The sequence below is a fragment of the Peromyscus californicus genome, unplaced genomic scaffold (assembly GCF_007827085.1).
Source record: "Peromyscus californicus insignis strain IS unplaced genomic scaffold, ASM782708v3 Scaffold_10__1_contigs__length_136768540, whole genome shotgun sequence".
Taxonomy (NCBI): domain Eukaryota; kingdom Metazoa; phylum Chordata; class Mammalia; order Rodentia; family Cricetidae; genus Peromyscus; species Peromyscus californicus.
The window spans coordinates 129,416,743-129,437,471 of record NW_026294391.1 but is presented as its reverse complement, the minus strand read 5'-3'; the positions used below and the strand labels follow the sequence as shown (position 1 = coordinate 129,437,471).

The following is a 20,729-nucleotide window of genomic DNA, read 5'->3' as shown; positions in this document are numbered from 1 at the left end:
CCATGCAAATTGGAAAATGCTAAAAATGAGGTGCTTTGTATTAACTAGTTGATAAAGGTGGTACACTAAAGACCCAAGTATCATCCCAGCATCTTGAGGTTTTAGCAACTCTGCTTTCTGCAGTGGAAGCTCTGAAAAGCTGCAGAGGACCTGAGCATCTGGGATACATTTGGTTATTGTCACCACGTTGGGGTCTACTCTGAGACATGTCTATTTTGTAGCCACATAAGTGATACAGGACAGAACCAACTCTGTAAAACATTGGAATCCCTCAGGATATGGCAGCTGACTTCCTGCTGTGGAGATTAACGAACAATGATTTCTCCATATGAACAAGTTATCCTCAGGTGAAAGCACCCAGCAGGCCATTCTTTCAGGAGGATCTGCACACTGTTCTGCATTCTACTGTTCACAGGCAACTGCTTGCATGCAAGCAGGCCTGGATTTGCCACTGCCGCATCCTGCCACCAGCCCATTAGCAGGTTTCTTTTGCTTTCCCCTTCCATCCTCAAAGTCTAATACAATCAAACAGCCAAGAAAATAGGTCAATGGCAAAAGAGTTTGCAATTTTGAATGATTTTTATTAAACACCATTAGTCTACACTGCACAGTTAATGAAACAGCAAAGCTCCAATCTCAGAAGAATGATTGACCATGGATCTGAAAAGCAGTTCAGTGTCCCCTAACCCAGTGTGAGCACTATGAATGATTCTTTAACATTTTATGTCAGAAGCAGGAAGGGACATGAACTGCAGTCTAGCCTCCAAGGGCTTTCCCACCCTCCACCCTCTACCCACACCCCCCTCTGCCCTCCCCACAATGTGATTTTCTTTTTGTTAAAAGATTACAGAGAAAAAAATGTGATGCTTTTGGTACAGAGGGCTTCTAGATTCATGAGGAGGGGAATGGAAAGGGAACTAACACTTTCTCTTTTTCTGGAAATATCAGATGGTAGGATTAACTTCTGAGACCAGCCTATCAGATTAGTCCCCTCCCAGGGTAAATGCTGATTATCAATACACAGATGCCATTTCTGTCATTGGAGTTTGCTAACACCGGAGAGAAATGAATCAGAGTTTAATTATGAGAATAAGGCTGTGTGAGTGGAAATGCAAAACAACAGCAACGACAAGAACAACAATGACAAAGAATTGAGTGCCAGTTGTAATAGGACACTGACAACTGGTTCAATATTTTTCCCCACAGAGTTGAATTTGGGGGCACTGAATCACCCATTTGTTTGGTATTGTGTAGCTGTTTCAACTTGCCACACATTTTTTTCAATGGGGATAGTGATGCTTCTGTAAGCAAGCAGTTCATTGCTTTACTGAGTAGTCCTACCCGGCGATCCAGTTTGATTGTCCCACCTGCTAACTTATGCAGGTGAATTTTATTATGTCTGTTGAGAAGGAAGTAAGGGCTTCACCCTCACAACTTAATTGAGTCTGCCTTCAAAAGTCACTTTCAACTTCAAACTCTAACTTCAACCTCCGGGATCCAACTTTGGATAAAACAAAATCCAATTTAGATAGCTTCAGGTACAGTAGAACTAGCATCTTTCCAATGCAGACCAAATCCAATGCGTTTAACCATCCATCCACTTGAAAACTCAACAAAACACATTTTAGATAATGGCATCTAATTTTGCTACTTTTGACTAAAGATTTGGATCTTTTCATTTCACTACATGAAAGCAAAAAGATATCTCAGCCTTAAGTCTTTAAAATGTCGCAGAAGCTAGTCTGCTTTTTTTAATTATGTCATCTGAATATAAAACTACTAGTTTTTTCCAATGAGATTATTAAGCAATTGACAGTCTACAGGCTGGCTAACAACACGCTTATAGGTAAATTCTACCCCAAGGATCACACTATCAATCTCTTTTCAAATTAATCCTACCTACAAAACTCAGATAGTAATATGACAAAACCACTAAAAAATCCAAAGTTAATTAAAGATACAAAGCCAAGCCAACATCATAACACAAACTTGTCAGACTCTCTGTGGTTGGAGCTTGTGTGATAAATGAAGGCATAGTGCTGGCCCTCCTGGGTCATGTTGTAGGGCTGTGCTTGTTTCTTGTATTTGCTTAGGTGCGGGGGCTACCTATTACTCTGCCCATCACCACACCTGTAGAGACTTGTTTGGCTGTGACTCACCAAGCCTCCACCAATATCAAGAGGCACAATCTGTCACTGCCATCCACATTTCTCATATCCCTCCCACTTAACTGGTACACTGAAGAGATTCCCTTGAAAAAGTCCTCAATCTTTCAATCCTGAAGATATCTGCATACCCATGATGCACATCACCATTTGTAGTGTGATGACCAGAGTGCCTAGAAAACAGTAACAATTCTTAATTAGGAAACCAGAGACACCCCATCTCCAGGGATAGGAAGATATTTCATTCTTCATGTTTAATTGATTTCTAAGCTATGTTACAAGTGGGTCTACTAAATAATCAGGTGGTGATCCAGAGCTTGACTGTCCATTTGATAATCATCGTGCTGACATGATACTTTATGTTCAGCCACCACAGATGACAGAGCATCCTCTTGCCTCCCTGTTGTATATAAGAAGATAAAATGAATTATGGAAACCAGAGCTACAAGTCTTTCACCTATGTGTCAATATGCTTGTTTCTATGGAAAACTGCCGTACCACTCTAATTTCTAGTTACTGGAGACTTAATTTCAAAAATAATCTGTGTGTAAATCTATGATGGTCTAGGATCATGGACTAGGTTTAATTTACAAGTCAAGCAAGTAGGCATCATTGTTAAGTAATAGCCAGGAAAGTTTCCTGGTAGGCCAAAGAAAATAGAGAACTTGAGTTACTGCAAAGACATCAGCTAATTTTTTTTTCAAGTGACAACCATTTGGGGTGTTCTGTCTTTCATGTTTTCATTTTCCTCACTTAAGAGGCACAGAAAAGGTTTAGATTTCATTTGTGTGTGTACATATGTAAATATTGTTGCTGAAACTGTAGACTTAAAGCTCAACCACACTGGGAGCATAAGAAGTGCAGGCTTTAGCTGCAGGGGTGCACCCATCACCTGTAGAAACAGCTTGGCTTTAGCCATTGGAATGCAACTTCCATAACTTTATTATACAACAAAGGGCCTTCAATTCAAATATGATCAGAGCAGAACTGGGAAAGTACCTAGCCTTTCCAATGAGAGTACAGAGTGATTGCCTGCTGTTCTTATCACAGAGCTGCATGACTCACTTTAGAAATCATACAAGTCTGCATCTTTCATGTACATATCTATTGTTTATCTGGTCATAACTCAGTGAACAGAATTCAATAACTCAGCAGATTAAAGGTTACATGGAATTATATGCCAGCAGGCAATTACAAGTAACTAATGAACGCATAGTGTTTAGTATAGCTGAAGAGTTTTTCTGGTGAGCTGGAACACTGAAGATGATATTTACAGGGTAATGTTTAGAGACATAAGATGAATGTAGAGGATAAGAAGGAGAGATAGTCATAACTCATAAGGAAATGCTCCAAATTAGGAGAACTGTTCCCAAACTTCAGGAGTATTTCCAAAGATTCCAGGGTGAAGCACTACTTCAGGATTTTTGTTTTTTAAAAAGAAAAGTTAGGTCTTACTTAGAGAGTTAAGTGTTGTCTTTCAACTTTTCATATAAATGATTTATACTAATATAAACTTTAATAAAAATCAGTGATTGTATTTTAGCCAAGAGCTCCTGAAAGAAATAACAAAAGAAAGGGGAAAGAAAAAAAGAAGTTCTAGAAAATATAAAATGTGGATAATATTTGGAAAGTACAGATAGAGAGGATACTAGGAAATTAATTCTAGGAAGTAGTAACATGACTTTTGATTTCACAGATTTGATATGCAAATCTATCATAGTACTTGAAGGTAAGGATTTGCCTACTGGCTGCAAATGAGGCAGAAGCATGGATTTTTTTGAGGGACATCTTTCAGGCCAGTCTGATTCCTCAAGTCTAAGACGAATGTGTTATTTTGATAACTAAGATATGCATCTGCCAAACTGCTCCTTGTAAAGGGAACTTCGCACAAATAATCCCAGGTGAGGAGTTAACCTAATGACATAAAGTTATCCAAATAAGTATTACTCCTCCTTCTCACCATTAAAATAGTAGAAAAGTAGGTAATCAGGAACAGGATGTTAACAAAAGAGTCTTCTGGTTGTGTCACTGCAAGAGTAGAATTCTTATGCTTGTACTTTTCTTGCTACTCTTCACTTTATACTGTAGTTAAAACATCCAATCTGTGGGGTTTGACAATGGAGATTCTCACCTGAAGATTTAGTCTGTGGGAAGCACAGATATTGTTTAGCAATGGATTCTGAAATACATTCTTTTCTGGACCCAGAAGTATAGTTTGGGGAATGGCTACTGCCAGAATCTCTGCAGGTCCCTTGTTCATGTGTATGTTAGACCTCTTGTTTGAGTTCTCAGGAGCCTCTCGTCATCACATGTGCTTCTCATTCTTTGTTTTGAATCATGTGGACTTAAATCAATATTATAGGGATTTTCATTCCATAAAGCACAAAAATCATGAGATATGAGAAACACATATCAAATATTGAAAAATAAAACATACACTTCTCTCAAGTTGTAGTGTCCACTAACAATGACTTCATTTTTTCACAAATATCAAAAATGCATAAAAACAAACATAATGAAAGAGAACTTTCCCAAATGAGTGGAGTTCCACCAGTGACCATCAAGGCACTGGTAAAGGTAGGGGAATGGGTGCTGATTCTAGATTTGGGAGAGCACCCACTACAACAAATGGGCATCGATGCGCAGCCAACACAGTCCCTGGCGAACGTAGCGGACAAGATTGGTCATGCTGCTGTGCTGGGTCAGAGGCCCCATCAGTGTATCCAGATCGCCAAAGAATTCTGAAAATCAGAGCAGCACTTGGTCAAGCCTTTATTTAACATCATGGAACCTATGCACCAGATTAAAAAGCTATAGTTAATACCACAATCATGTGGACACTGAAAGATTTATCCATTTGTTCATTAATCTATTTATCTACTCTTTCATTCAACCAAAATTTAAAGGGCTTATTAGGCAACCAAAGTTATCTATCTATCTATCTATCTATCTATCTATCTATCTATCTTTATGAAATTTATATATACTTGTCTTTATTATGTGTGAATTACATATATATAATATATATATAATTGGTATATGTTTATTGAACTCCAAAAGTTTGATAATACAATGTTAGTGTTCTTGTGTTTAGTGAAACAAAACTCATTTAAATCTGTTAATTCATGCTAAGTACTTTTTATCACTATATCCTTTCTCAAACAGCATGTTCTGAAAATGCATTACCATCCTACAGAATATATATATATATATATATATATATATATATATATATATATATATATATATATATATATATATACATGGATACATATTTCTGTAAATGTATGAAAATATACTATTTATGTAAAATGTACATAAATACATAAATGTAGTTGAATATTTTAGAATATATTTATATCTTATATATTACAGCTTTATTTTTTATGAAAGCTTTCTTATGCAGTATAGGTCATGATAAGCATCATGATTTCTCTAATGTAAGAAGAATTTTATTTATATGCTATTAAATTGAAAATATATTTTCTTTTGATCCAAGTGAACTGTTTTTTTCTGACTTTTATTGGCAGAGTATAGAAAATGCCAGTGAACCTGAGCATCAATTATGGACATTGTCATCCAGAGCTAAATAAATGTCTTGGAAGAATCTGAGGTAGGAAATTTTGCTACTGATTTCATAGGGGTAGAAAATGACCTGCAAGGATCCAGCACATGACAACTTGTACCACACTCTTGAGCATGATTACTTCTAGCTGACTTGGGAAATGGGATAGCCCTAAGGCTACATTACTAATTACTCACCTGTGTGACAAGAGTATTAGAATGTCTGCCTTGGGGGAGGAGTATATGTGGGAAAGACTGTATGATGTCTGAAAATTCCCTAGGTACCCCTTTGCTCCACTTTACTTGTCTGATAGCTTGTCCCAAGAGGGCTCACTGGCATTTTTTCTTGTTAGTTTCCTACAGGGAAGGCAGCCTCAGCCTTGAACATGAAATCATGCCTGTACTGGATGAGAATAAGGAATCCAAATCCAGGGCAGGGGTGGGACTAGAGACAATCCTAAAGTGACTAAAATGCTCTTCTGCCTTCTTAGAAATCAAATTCTGTGCATGGATTACATGTACTTGATTGCTCAGCAAATGATAATTCACTGAACAAAGCATTTATTCTTTATGTTATATGTAACATATGGGCTGCTTCTCCAGGTATTAACTTCATTTGATTATGTGATACTTTTTAACCTGGGCAATGTAATAAAAAGAATTTCTGCCAACAAAGGAGTAAATTACTTCTGGCATCTAAAATATTTTCTTTGGAAATACTATACTAAGGAAAATATTAAAGAACTAGTCATTGTTGAATGAATGTCAGCTTTATGTGAGGTAAGATATCCTCTGAATATTCTGTGAAAAGCTGTCTTTGGCATTTTAAATTAGATTGCCAGTTCATCATTTTAATGACCACTTCAATGGAGCAATATATGTAGCTGGGGCAGGTAGGGAGTAGGGCCTTTTGATCAAAGGGCAGAGAATAGCATCAACCATTTGGCATGTTTCAGCACCAGAACCTTCTGTAATAAGCTATCTGCAGCTGCAGGAGTGGGCAAGCAGTGACAGGGATAGAGGCTTTCTACAAAAATAGCCAACACTGTCCATATCCATAGCACAACTCTCTGTGAGAAGGTCTATGTCCATAGTTGCCTGAGTGGGATGTAGTTTCTATCCAAAGAGAAGCTCCTGAGTTATGTAATTTCTATCTATACAAGATAGATGTTAGAAAAATCATCAAATCCAAGCAAGTCATAAATGACATGTGTGCAGAGCTAAAGGCTGTAAGCACAAATTTCCAAATTAGAGTCTCTTCTTAGCCCACTGAAAAGGCCAGTGACAGCATCACCAACATGTGTTCTCTCTGTTGGTACAGTGACAGTGTTATTTTGATTCAGTATTAGGCAGAGAATTTAGTAACTCTTTGGCAGTCTGTGCTAATGACAAGATTAGCACTTTTTCACCCTAGCATTAGCACAGTCATCACACTGCTCCTGGAAAGTTCTCCAGTTAGTTTAGAAGAAATTACTTGAACAGATTTTGAAAGTGAATGCAATTTTAAAAGGAAATTTGTAAATATCAAACCTCCTTCCAATTACCAATACAAAGTAAGACAGATTAGAACCAGATAAACCAGACAGATCTCAAGATGCCGGTGCCTTTGCTCACAGTTATAGAGCCTTTGTGGGGGCCTAGTTGTTTAGGCAAGTTGTATCTGGTTTTCCAGAAGTCTAGGAAAGGAAAGTCTACATAAGAATTGCCTTTGTTCAGATAGATTAATTTCAGTTTTTTACCAAAGGTCTCTAAATACTTGCTACTAAATATACTTTCTAGATAGTAGAGTAGTCTATTTATTGGTTTGAATTCAGATTCTAGAATCTGATACTTTGACAAAGTATCTGCTTCTTCTAGCAAACTTAATGAGCTCTGATAACAGTGGTGGCACATGCCTTTAACCCCAACACTCCGGAGGCAGAGGCAGGTGGATCTCTGTGAGTTTGAGACCAGCTTGGTCTACAAAGAAAGTTCCAGGACAGCCAAGGCTACACAGAGAAACCTTGTCTCAGAGAGAGGGAGAGGAGAGAGAGAGAGAGAGAGAGAGAGAGAGAGAGAGAGAGAGAGAGAGAGAGAGAGAGAGAGCTCTGATACAATGGGCAAAATTTTTAGCCTGATCTTTGGAAATTCATATAACTGCTCAGGAACTAGCAAAATCCACATTCACCCCAAGCAACCTAGATTGTGGAGGAGGCTAATTGCTCCCCATTACTGGCCATATTTCTATTACTACAGCCTGATTGTTTCTCCTTTCTTGGTTGATTCTAATAGATCCCCTTAAGTCCCTACCTTGTTTGCAACTGGCCATTCTGTAATTAGTGGGCTAGAAAGAGTCACAGCAGATGAATGACCAGAGTAAAAGTGTGGTTTTGGATTTACTTCTCAATGATATTTGGTCGGTGAGGCTTTATTTTGAGTGTCAATGATGGCTAAGGTCACAGATGGCAGCACAAGTCATCAATGATTAATTGACCTTTGTGAAGAAGGGTCTACTTTGCATTTGTTCTGTAGCAAATCTCATGTGTTCCCATAAATAGGACCCTAATCCTCCTATCAGGATATAAAGAAATCCTAACTGAGGTTTAGTTCTTAGTTGGAAATGAAAACTGTGTTGTTATATATTCATCTGGAGCTGATAAGTATAATGAAGGTACATGACCTTAATTCTACCTTACCTCTCAAAAAATAAACAGAAGCCAACAGAATCTTAATTAATTTTTGAATCCCTCTTTTTGCCTTAGTAACTATTTCTCTATATTGATCCTTGTCGCTGAGTGTAATTCTGAAAATACCATGTGCTGATAAAAGTCTTAAAGGAGAATAAATATTTAGGCTTGAATCAGTCTAAATGTCAAAATAGGTCACTATGTTAGCCTTAAGCTAATTTCCTCTCACCTAAGACATAGAAATCTGAAGAATTAAATAATATAAAGCCATCAGGTACAAGGGACCTAGTCCTTCAAAGTATAAGTGACTGTATTCTCATCCTTAAGCAAAGAATAGAACAGATAATCATACCTTTATTGTCTCTTGTCAGTTTGTCAGCCATATCCCAGTGTTCATAGCCCCGAAGCACATTACTGGTAATATTGACATGGCTAGCAGCCATGTGGTGGATTCTCTGGGGGATGGTGACAGGACCGTTGTTACAATTCCCAATTGCATTGATGGGAGAGACATTGTTTAGAGATACTGGGGATGGAGTATTCCTGGAGAACGGAAAGAGACAGGACAAGTTAGATAGGCAGGGAAGAGTACAAGCAGGATTTTGGAGATATACAGCATGGAGGATCTCTTGTCACAGTGGAGTCTCTTCAGAATACCACTAGCCAGAGCAAAGTTTAATGTGATAAAGATTCACAAAGCTTCAATTAATGGGTCACATCTCAGTGGCTCTTCTGAGACAAGATCCTATAGCTCTGATCAACATTATAGCTTTATTCGGAGGCTCTAGTGTAGGGGGACCATAATGACACATCAGATCTTAAACCCTTTGACTAACCCACCGAGAGCTATAGTGCTGTTCCTAGAATAAATAACCTATGTTCATTTTCTAACCAGAAACACTTAAGGTCACACTGTCTCTAACAACTAGACAGCCCTCTATGTACACTGCTGTTTTTGTTTTAAAACTGGGAGAGGAAGAGGAAAAGGAATACAGAGAGGGGGATGGAAAGAGTTAGTTGGGTGAATTTTTCTCTAACATTAATACTACCTACAAATGTAGCTCTGACTTTGAATATATATGACATGTTACAGTGTTTCAGAGAAAGAAACAGCTCAAAGCTGTGATGCTTACTCTACTTCTTCAGAATGGCTACTGGCAGTTAGAAAACATGATGTGCAATATTGGCTTTTCTTCAAAGTGTTTTGCGGAAACCACAGTGATAGTTCATCACAAATACAGTTGCCATAATAAGTCAATTGTACATTGTAAAAGCCCCTCAATGTGTAGCGTTGGAGAAGCTAGAAAGAAAAGTAAGACTTTGAATATCTGTTTAGGACTTTCTAAGATGTGTAAAGGAGATGAGTTGTTTGTTGGTGATTGTTTACCTTCATGCTGGTTTATAAAGAGGAGTCTTCAAAGTTCTTACTTTTGACAGTTCCAGTGTTTGGACACATTTTTTGGTGAATTCTTTAACATCAGTACCATCGTTGCCTGTTGGCTACATGTATCATGGAGGTAATTTTTTTCAGGATCTGAGCTTAGGATACTCTTGTAGGCTTGCTTAAAGACACGCCTGAATGCATGAGCAGTCTCCTGTGCATGGCAGCAAGATCTATGCACCATTCATAGGGAGCCTTTCTTCAGCCAATCTTTGAGAAACTTCCTAAACAGATGTATCCACTTGGGCAGGACATTTTGAAGGAGTGAAAGAAATGGGCAGTACTATGTGGTAACATATTACCATAGTTGCAAATACCTGAGAGGCTCAGATGTGAGCATTGTTGAGGACAGGCATTTGAAACTAACTAACCTAGGCAACAATGCCAGATAAAGTACAATGGAAAAAAGAAAGCATCTTCAATAAATGGTGTGGCATAACTGGATGTCAACATATAGAAGATTGCAAATAGATCCATATCTATCACCATGCACAAAACTCAAGTCCAAGTGCTGAGAACAAGGTATATTATTTTGTGTTAGGGTGGAATGCCCTGTAGATATCTATTAAGTCCATTTGAGTCATAACATCTGTTAGATCCCTTATTTCTCTGTTAAGTTTCTGTCTGGCAGATCTGTCCATTGGTGAGAGTGGGGTGGTGAAGTCTCCCACTACTAGGGTCTGTGCTTTGATGTGTGGTTTAAATTTAGTAACGTTTCTTTTACATATGTGGGTGCCCTTGTTTTGGGGGCATAAATGTTCAGAATTGAAACTTCATGTTGGTGGATTTTTCCTGTGATGATTATGTTATGTCCTTCCTGATATCTTTTGATTGATTTTAGTATGAAGTCTATTTTGTTAGATATTAGGATAGCTACACCAGCTTGCTTAAGTCCATTTGATTAGAAAGTCTTTTCACGACTTTTTACTCTGAGGTATTATCTGTCTTTGAAGTTGAGGTGTGTTTCTTGTATGCAGCAGAAGGATGGATTCTGTTTTTGTTTCCATTCTTTTAGCCTGTGTCTTTTTATAGACAAATTGAGTCCATTGGTATTAAGGTATATTAATGAACAGTGATTGTTAATTCCTGTTACCTTTTGGTGGTAGTATGTGTGTATTTCCCTTCTTTGGGATTTGCTGCTGTCGGGTTATCTTTTGCCTGTGTTTTTGTGGGTGCATCTAATTTCTTTAGGTTATACTGAACGTGATAGAAGAGAAAGTAGGAAGTAGTCTTGAACACATTGGCACAGGAGACCACTTCCTAAATGCAACACCAGTAGAACAGACACTAAAAGCAACAATTAATAATTGAGACCTCCTGAAACTATGAAGCTTCTGTAAGGCAAAGGACACTGTACATAAGACAAAATGACAGCCTACAGAATGGGAAAAAAATCTTCCCCAACCCCACATCTTATAGAGGGCTGATATCCAAAATATATAAAGAATTCAAGAAATTAGACATCAAAATATGAAACAATTCAATTAAAAATGGGCTACAGAGATAAACAGAATTTTTAGCAGAATAATCTCAAGTGGCTGAAAGACATTTAAGGAATTGCTCAACATCCTTAATCGTCAGGGAATTGCAAATCAAAACAACTCTTACACCTGTCAGAAAGGCTAAGATCAAAAACACTGAAGACAACTTATGTTGGAGAGGATGTGGAGCAAGAGGAACACTCCTCCACTGGTGGTGGGAATACATACACTTTGGAAATCAGTATAGCAGTTTCTCAGAAAATTTGGAATCAATCTTCCTCAAGACCTAGCTATACCACTCTTGGGCATATACCCAAGGAAATTTCAATCACACCACAAGGACACATGCCCAACTATGTTCATAGCAGCATTATTCATAAAAGCCAGAACCTGGAAGCAACCTAGATGCTCCTCAAGTGAAGAATGGATAAAGAAAATGTGGTGCATATATACAATGGAGAACTACTCAGCATTAAAAAACAATGAAAGCATGAAATTTGCAGGCAAATGGGTGGAACTATTAAATATCACCCTGAGTGAGGTAACCCAGACTCAGAAGGACAAAAATGGTATGTACCCACTCATAAGTGGATACTAGAAGTAAAGCAAAGGATAATCAGACTAAAACTCACAGCTCCAGAGAAGCTAGCTAACAAGGAAGACCCTAAGATGGATGCATGGATCACCCTGGAAGGGGAAATAGATGAGACCTCCATGAGTAAACTGGGGATAAAGGATGGGCATTGGAGGGTGGGGGATGAGAGATGAGAACATGAGGGAACAAGATGGTCGAGCTGGAGTGGGGACAGTGTGGGAGAGCAGTGAGGGAGACACCATGATGGGGGGGAGACATCATGGGGATGGGGAGAGGCCGTGTGCTGGGGAAGTTCCCAGGAATTCATAAGGATGACCTCAGCTTAGACTACCAGCAGTAATGGAGAAGGTGCCTGAACTGGCTTACCCCAATAATCAGATAAGTGAGTACCGTAACTGGCACAGCCATAACTGAATGGAATAGCAGAAGTCATAATGCCAGCACAGCAGTTTGACAAAGATCCAGCAAAGCTGAGACACATGATGGCTGCCATATCGCCTTTGGTTTTCATCTCTACCTGTTGCATACTTGGGGCGTTTTTTTTTTGTTTGTTTGTTTGTTTGTTTTGTTTTGTTTTTGTTTTTGTTTTTCAAGACAGGGTTTCTCTGTATAGTTTTGTGCCTTTCCTGGAACTCGCTTTGGAGAGCAGGCTGGCCTCAAACTCACAAAGATCTGCCTGCCTCTGCCTTCCGAGTGCTGGGGCACTTTTAATATTTGTACAACTTGGGGGTGTTGGATTGATGGAAAATTCCTTATGAATTATTTATCCCTTCTCCCAGGAATGCTGCTTCTAAGATCACCCAGGAAAGTCCTGAACTATCCCCCCAAACTTTGAGGGAAATATCCTTATCTACTTGAAGGTCTTCTTTATGCGTTGGAGGTTGTGACACATAAAGAAGCCAGAGGTCTCTTTATGAAGCTATGAGACATTCTTGAAATATCTGTCCCTGTACTTACACAGGAACAAGATATTCAAAACAAAGTAATATTAAAAGGTCAACAAGATTCAGTGGGCTAGAGGAGTCAGCCACAGGTCAGATTACAAGGCTCTTCCCACTGTACACTCCGATAATTACGTGGCATACAACTCTGCTCTACATAGAGACATATTGATAAGCAAAGTTTGGAGTGAGTGCAAAGATGATGAAAGTATGAGATGTTAAGACCTCCCTCTCTTAGAAGTTAGCTCATGTAGAGCCACTAAAAAGTCATATGACCAAGAAACAACAGAATGCCAGGATTAGACATATATTCTATAAAGATATAAATGTGAACATTGATTGTATTATGCCAGAAATTGAATAATAACTGCAGCAGCTTTAGTCTGAGGATTTCTCCTGGGCATTCTGACCACTAAGAGTTAATAATACACTGCTTGAGCCATGGCAAAATACCCAGGGTGATTGAAGATTTTTGTTTTGGTCTAGTGTCCTTGAAGCAACCAAAGCAACCAGCCTGAGCACAGGCTGTCATATGCCTCTAGATTCTCAAAAATTGGGTTATGGGGTTTATGAGTAAGAATGATAACTCTGTTTATTATTGATGTCAAAACTTGAGGGAAATGGAAATGATAACTCTGTTCTGTCATAGTTTATTAATGATGACTAAAAAATGAGCAAAAGGAAGGGAAACGCAAGTCCAAAAACAAGAATGATATGATCTATGTTTTGGAACATCATGCATGTATCCCTGCTAACTAAATTCTGTATAAACAAAGAAACACTCTGGCTGCTACTCAGTCAGACTGCAAGATTCTCCTGACCACTATGGCCTGGTTCACTTCCTTCCACACTAACTCCTTATATCCTCTGCAGGACCCATCCACCACCAGGAATGTCTCCCAGCACCTAAATGTCATCATAGAGCCTTCATCCCATAACTGATGGAAGCAGATGCAGAGATCCACAGACAAGTACCAGGCAGAGCTCCAGGAGTGCAGTGGAAGAGAGAGAAGAGGGATTCTGTGAGCAAGGGGCATCAAGATCATGATGGGGAAACCTACAGAGACAACCAAACCAAACTAGGGGGAACTTATTAACTTCAGACCAATAGCTGTGGAGCCTCCATGGGACTGGACTAGGCCCTCTGCATAAGCAAGTCAGTTGTGTAGCTTGATCTGCTTAGGGGGTCCCCTGGCAGTAGGATCAGGATCTATCCTTGGTGCATGAGCTGGCTTTTTGGAGACCACTACCTATGGGACACCTTGCACTGCCTTGTTGCGGGGGGGGGGGGGTTGGATCTGCCTCTACTGAATATATCAGGTTCTGTGGACTCCCCATGGGAGGCCTTACCTTTCTGGAGGAGGGAATGGGGGAGTTGGGGGGAAAGGTGGGAGGGGCAGGAGGAGGAGAGGAGGATCTGTGATTGGTATGTAAAATGAATAAAAAAACTCAACAAAAAGGGGTAAAAAAGAAGAAAGTAAAAACATAAACAACAGAAACGAGGCAGAACTATATTTAAGAGTCTACATGTTTGAAGGAACCTCTTTTCCACTGCAGAGCATGGTTACAGAGCCCTATATTATGATCCAATCCCTTACCAAATTCTATTATTAACAACTTTGCATCTCCAAGGTGGTTGTGTTTCTCAGAGTCTATGACTGCTCACAGCATAGAGGCATGTACATTTGTTTGAGAAATAGGTCACATATACCAATATGCTAAAGTGCTATTGACAAGTTCTGTGAACAACTGTAGCTGAAATCCTCTTCTTCAGCTACATAGAGATGGTGCCCACAGTCATGAGAGAAAGTTCAAGTATTTTGCCAATGGAGTCGATCTTATGGTGTGTTCTGGTCATGGTAGGAAGGTAGATCTTCAAATTTGCTATGTATTTGTCTGGACTAAGAACATGGAGTTTCTCTACCATGTTTATGATTTCTGAGATATTTTCCTGCTTTTCCATAGCCTGATTTATTCTCAAAGCAATGATGGGATATGGGTATTCTCATGCTAAGGAACATTAGCACGCAGGGCTACTTAGTGATATAAAAATAAAATTCTTTGTCCTCATAGGTCTCACATTCTATTTTATAATCATTTTCTTTAGTGCCAATCATTAAGTCTTAAATGTTAGTTTAGCTAGAAATACATACTTTCTCATTTGTAATCTCTAGAGAAAAATGGCAAAGCTTTCAGGAGACACATATTGAAAAAGAAACTATAGGTGCTAGAATCCTAAGATGCTAGGATTCTAACCCCATCTCACCACAAAATTGATATGTACCATTAAGCATGTCCATCCCCTTGGTGGGCCTCACTTTACTACACTGAAATAACAGATTGGATTCATTGTTTTCTATCATGTCTGTAAGTCATCAGGAAAAAGTAAAACATGTTTCTTAGCATCATATATCTTGAAAAGTCTATATTCCATTCATACATGAAAGCTAAAAAAGATTGATTTCATAGACACAGCAAGTAGAATCATGTTTAATACAGGCTAAGAAGGAGAAGATGGGATAATTTGAAAACTGGTCCAGAATCCAGTTATTTACATAGGAGAAATAAGTTGTAGAATTCTACACACAGTAGGGAAAGTGTAATTTTATAAGAAATTACTATATGTTTTTAAGGAGAAGAATTCTAAGGTTATCAGCAAACAGAAGTAGTGCATATTTAGGAACATGAAACTCTGATTATCCTGATTTGATCATTATATATGAGATATATGTATCAGATCATCACATTGTACCCTTACTCTCCCTTGACCTCATGGAGCACATGCTTTCTCCCATTTTTCCTTGCTTGGAATTCTCATTTTCAGATATTTCATGGTATGCTCTACCATCCTTTGCCAAAACTTATTCAAGATTGTGCCACTGCTTCTCCTCTTGCCCCAGTAAATTTTTTGACATCTTTATCTTGTTTGTTTCTTCCATGCAATCAATCACAATCTAGACTTACATAATAAAAACTTTAAGAAACTAAAGACAGAAAGACCTAATATGCTCATGGATTGGTAAGATTAATATTGTGAAAATGTCCATCTTCCTAGAAGAAATTTACAGAAATATGTAATCTCCACTGAAATTCCAACTTAATTGTTTATAGCAATTGAAAAATATCTTAAATTTCATTTATAAACATACACACACACACACACACACACACACACACACACACACACACACACACACCAAAACAATCCTCAAAATAAAGGAACTGCTGGAGGTATCACCATTCCGATTTCAAGTTGTACTACAGAGATATAGCAACAAAAATAGCATGGTGCTGGCATAAAAATAGACACATTGATCAATGTCTGAATTAAAGACTCAGATATACATTTACACACCCAGGGCCCCCTGAATTTTGAGAAAGAAGCCAAAGATACACACAAGAGAAAAGGCAGCATCTTTAACTAATTGTACTGATCAGACTTGATAGCTATATGTAGAAGAATGAAACTGGAATATTGTATATTTTTAATTATGTTTCTTTTGCAACAGAACAGAACACAAATGGGTACTAGGACTTTCATCAGTTTCATTCTATGCTATACCACAGCATTCTAGAACATTGCCTGGCACATAACATGTGTTTAAAGAATACCAGTTGAATTTCCTTTTTAGTATGCACTATAAAAACCTCGGCAACATAGAGAACTATCTACAATACTATAATTGGTATTTGTAAAGGCACTGGTAGAGTGTTTGGTATACTATAGGTGCTTAGCTGATGAAACAATGAATGGCCTCTCATTTAAAATAAACACATAAGGGAGCTAGAAAGATGTTCAGTGGGTAAAGTGCTTACTCTGTGAGCATAAGGAGCTGAGTTCAGATCCCAATACTCACTTAAAAAGCTAGGCATAATAGTTAACACCCATAATTCCAGTGATGGGAAGTGGTGATAAGTAGATTTCAGGGACTCATTAGCTAGCCAATCAGTGAGCTCCAGATGCAGTCAGTGAATGATTCTGTCTTAAAAAATAAGGTTTCAAGTAATTAGAGGCAGATAACTGATACTGATCTCAGGTCTCCATACATGTGTGTACATTCATATACACATGTACATACACATACATTACAGACATGAACACACTATTTTAGTGAAGGAGAAAAATCCATCATTCTTTGGCAATCTAGAGCAAGTGAAAAAGGTAAGTCTAGAATAAGAGCTATAATATTTTTGGGAGCAGAATTGGTTATGACTTCTAACTTTAAAAGGTAATGATACTAACAATAATTGTGACAGCCCCAATAGCCACTGTTGTTTGTTGCTATTTTTTTTTTGTTTTGTTTTTTTGACCATTGCACTGAGCATAGATTCCTCTGGGTCTACAGAGCCCCAAATAGGTATTATCTAGCTCTTCATAAAAAATATTCTTGCTAGTCTTTCTTTACCCTATACCAAGCATTTTTTCTCTTTTCTCCAACTACTTTTCTGGACATTTTTTCAGTCTCAATAGAGGATAGTTCCCACAAATCTATTCTCAACTGTCTATTCTGTGAAGGAAATACAGACCTCATCTTAGGATAGGGCCACCATCTTAGACCACCTGCTGTACTCAGTTCCAGAAAGGACCTCAGGAATGTGCCATGACAACTCGAACAGATACAGAGCAGTATCCTCCTGCAGATATTCTGTCTGCTGTTTGTGGCCCTTGAAGATATCTTGATAATCCTCCTGAGCAATCCAGATAATGCTGTTCAGCGGGTTGTGGTTCCCCACCAAAAGTCTAACCCAATGGTTTCAAATGTATTTTCATGCCCGAAGTCTAGACCAATAGTTTCAAAAAAATCACCTTGCCCCATATCCCTTCTACACAACCCAAGTTGCCAATTCCTGGCTTGTGGTTTTTCCCTACCAAAACTCTCTACACCTGGGCTCATGGCCACCACCACATTTCCTTCCATCTGCCATGTGGTGGCCCAAGTTGAACCTGAATAAAAGGACCCTGTGCTTGCATCAGAAACCGGCTCCTTGGTGGTCTCTGAGGGCTTCATGAAATGGGTACAATTCATCTCTTCATGTATTTTCCTGTGATAGTCTCATGAAAGAGTAAAGTGATCCGCAGCACCTCTGAGCAGTTTACTTCCCAATCACTAGCCAGGTGCAGAGGCTTTTAAGTCAGAGGCGCTCACACTGGAAGGTGCTATGAGGGTATGTTGAAGGAGCACACTATTCTTATTAATTGGGAAGCCAGGCTATCTAGTCTTGGCTTGAGATATAAATCCTTGTCTGGTTAAGCGCAAACACCCAAACTCTTCCTACTGGTTTTGATAGGACTTTTGTTTATACTTGTAACTTCCCTGCACTGAACTGTGTTTCTCTGTGGTACAGAGATCATGTGGAATTCATTTTGGTGATCCCATCTGCCATACAGGGCCTGGTGTGGAGTAAATGGATTTGAAGTAGTTGCTGAATAAATGTGATGTCATCCCTGTGTGATTACTCAGAATCGCCTTATTTAAAGCATGACTGTTAATGAAAGGAAGTGCAGACTAAAGCTGCTTGAGAAGCATTTTGTGAGTCTTTTAATGTGATCTCACAAGCTTAGAATATTGTTCTTCCATTTCAGAAATAAAAGAAAATATTCCAGTGATTCTTTACTAGCTGCTTACCTGACCTTGTCCTTACTTTATTTTGTTGTTAGAGAAAATAGCTTTCTCTGGGTCTCTCAGTGGTTATTTTTATTTTCTGAATTTCCAGAGAGAGAAACCATCTTTCCTTTTTGTTCATCAAGAGTAAGACCTAATTCAACAATTGGAGCGGTGCTTCCTTTCAGTGCAGTAATTGAGCTAATGTGTAGTTTTTAATCTGTTACCTCACTCTGAATGATTTTATGATCTCAAAGTAGAGTTCATTGGCCCACTGCTTTTGGAGTATACTTTGTAGATATTTAGAGAGCGACAAGTAGAGGCTATTTTATTCACAAGGAAGGCATTTTCATCAGAAATGCAAGATTTTTGAGATGATAAAAAATGTCAAAAGCAGTTATAACAGGCTCATTGTGAATGTGTCCACTGACATCTACTTTTTCTTCCTATATTGGTAGGAAATGGGCTTAAAAGGGATGGGACACTTTTCAAATCAGAGGTGACATGGCTAGTCAGGAAAGTTAGAAAAGGCACACATTGGAGATGGAGTGGGATTTGTAATTGCCCTCTTTAAGGATCATCTCCTCTGTGACCCTAGTTGGCATAAGACCTTTCATTCAGAGGAAGCAGGGTAAATCGAGAAGAAGAGAGGTCCAGTCAGTTTAATCACTGAGATGTGTGCAGCCTCTGGTCTACAGCAAGAGTCTCCTTCAGACTCTCACTGTAGTGTTGTGAAGTCTGGGGGGTGGCTAAGCATATAGGGTTCTAAATTAGACTATAAGTCTGGGAATGACAATGAGGCCTTACATCAGCATTAGAGTACATCCTTTTATATTTAGGTCAAGGTGTTTTACTATTGATATGAAAGTCTTCATGAAGAACCAGATAATCAGCTAAATAACCTTCACATTTTCAACTCTATTATGCCTTTGATTTTATTAACATCATTTACCATATATCAATGGATATTTCATTGACTTTTCATTACCAAGTGAATCACTGACAAATAATTGCAGTAGATTTAACTTTATCCCACCTCCCAGAAATGGCATGTGGCTTGCTATCTCATTAGTAGATATTTTATGGCCATAATTTAGCTTACAGATCTTTAAGGAACCACATCATTTGAAACTTTTCTGTCTCTCCATCAGCTGGAGCCTGGCTAGAATTCTGTGTGCACACAAAAAATGACTGCCTTCTTGAAATTGTCCTTCACTCTTGAGCAATCAATGCAAAATATGTGGGGTCTATCCAGTCATTTATTTTCATGAAAAAGCAATTTTTTGGTAGGATACTTACTTTTCATTGCCTACCCAAGGAGATGGTATCTGAGCAACTTTTGAAGCATTTTGCTGAAAAAAAAAAAGAGAAAGAGGGGGAAATAAGGACATCTATTTTGTGTTTATTAATTCAGAAACAGATGTAAGTGTGATTTAGAGTACATTAATATTGATTGCAGCATTTTGGAATGCAGAACTTGGATATATGTGCACATCAGCATACTACGACGCACACTCGATGAAAATAGCTGGTTAGGATAATTAGTGGGCTCCAATCAGGACCATGAAAGTCACTTGATGAAAGATCTTATATACTAAAAGGCCCAGTGAAATCAGAATCAGTTCTCCAAGAAGTGGTTTAATTATCCTCATCTGAAATTTATTCTGCAAAACAAGCCCTTTAGAGTACAAGTAAGCTTTTCACCTTTAACTTTAGTTGTAAACTTTTCCTATGGGATACAGGTTAGACTATAATGTCTGATATCCAAGGAAGATGTCACAAACAAATAAAACATTTTTGTTTGCTTGTTCATTATCAGGATTCGTTGTGATTTGTGGTCTTTACATGCAAATTTTCATGGCTAACCGTTTTCTCTGTTTAGCAATGCAACTGGTCCAGGGCTGCATTGCAAAGGAAGTTGTGATTCAAAACCTCCTCTTGTTTCTCTGACAGAATCTAGCTAATTTAAAGTGCTGGCTTCCTGGGGTAGGGTGGGGTATTGTTTTTGTTGTTTTATTTTGTTTTGTTTGTTTGTATCTGACCAAACCCTTGTGGATAAGAGAAAAACTTGATATTCAGCACAACTCCACCCTAACAGGGCAAGTATCAAGCTCTTTGTGATAGGAGTCTGAGTCATGTCTGCTCTTGACAGTTGTAACCAGGCTCTTGGTCTTCTACTGCCTTCTGGCCTCCATTCCAGCCCCCTTTGCAAAAGGAGTATTTGAGAGGGAGAGTCAGCATTTTCTGGAGTCCAGCAGGAATTCAGTGTTGCC

General features: G+C 38.5%; 1 protein-coding gene across 8 annotated transcripts in view; it reads right to left on the bottom strand.

The window, feature by feature from the left end:
• Positions 1 to 560: 560 nt before the first annotated feature.
• The window catches only part of Aff2 (ALF transcription elongation factor 2), a 661,131-nt gene continuing 640,962 nt past the window's right edge, over positions 561 to 20,729 (bottom strand). For all 8 annotated transcript variants that reach the window (XM_052740412.1, XM_052740432.1, XM_052740449.1 and 5 more), the window contains 3 exons: positions 19,756 to 19,808; positions 8,748 to 8,938; positions 561 to 4,906 (listed from right to left, as the gene is read on the bottom strand). In XM_052740412.1, coding sequence (XP_052596372.1) covers positions 4,785 to 4,906; positions 8,748 to 8,938; positions 19,756 to 19,808 — 366 coding nt within the window. In that variant the 3' untranslated portion in view covers positions 561 to 4,784. The remainder of the gene's footprint in view (positions 4,907 to 8,747; positions 8,939 to 19,755; positions 19,809 to 20,729) is intronic.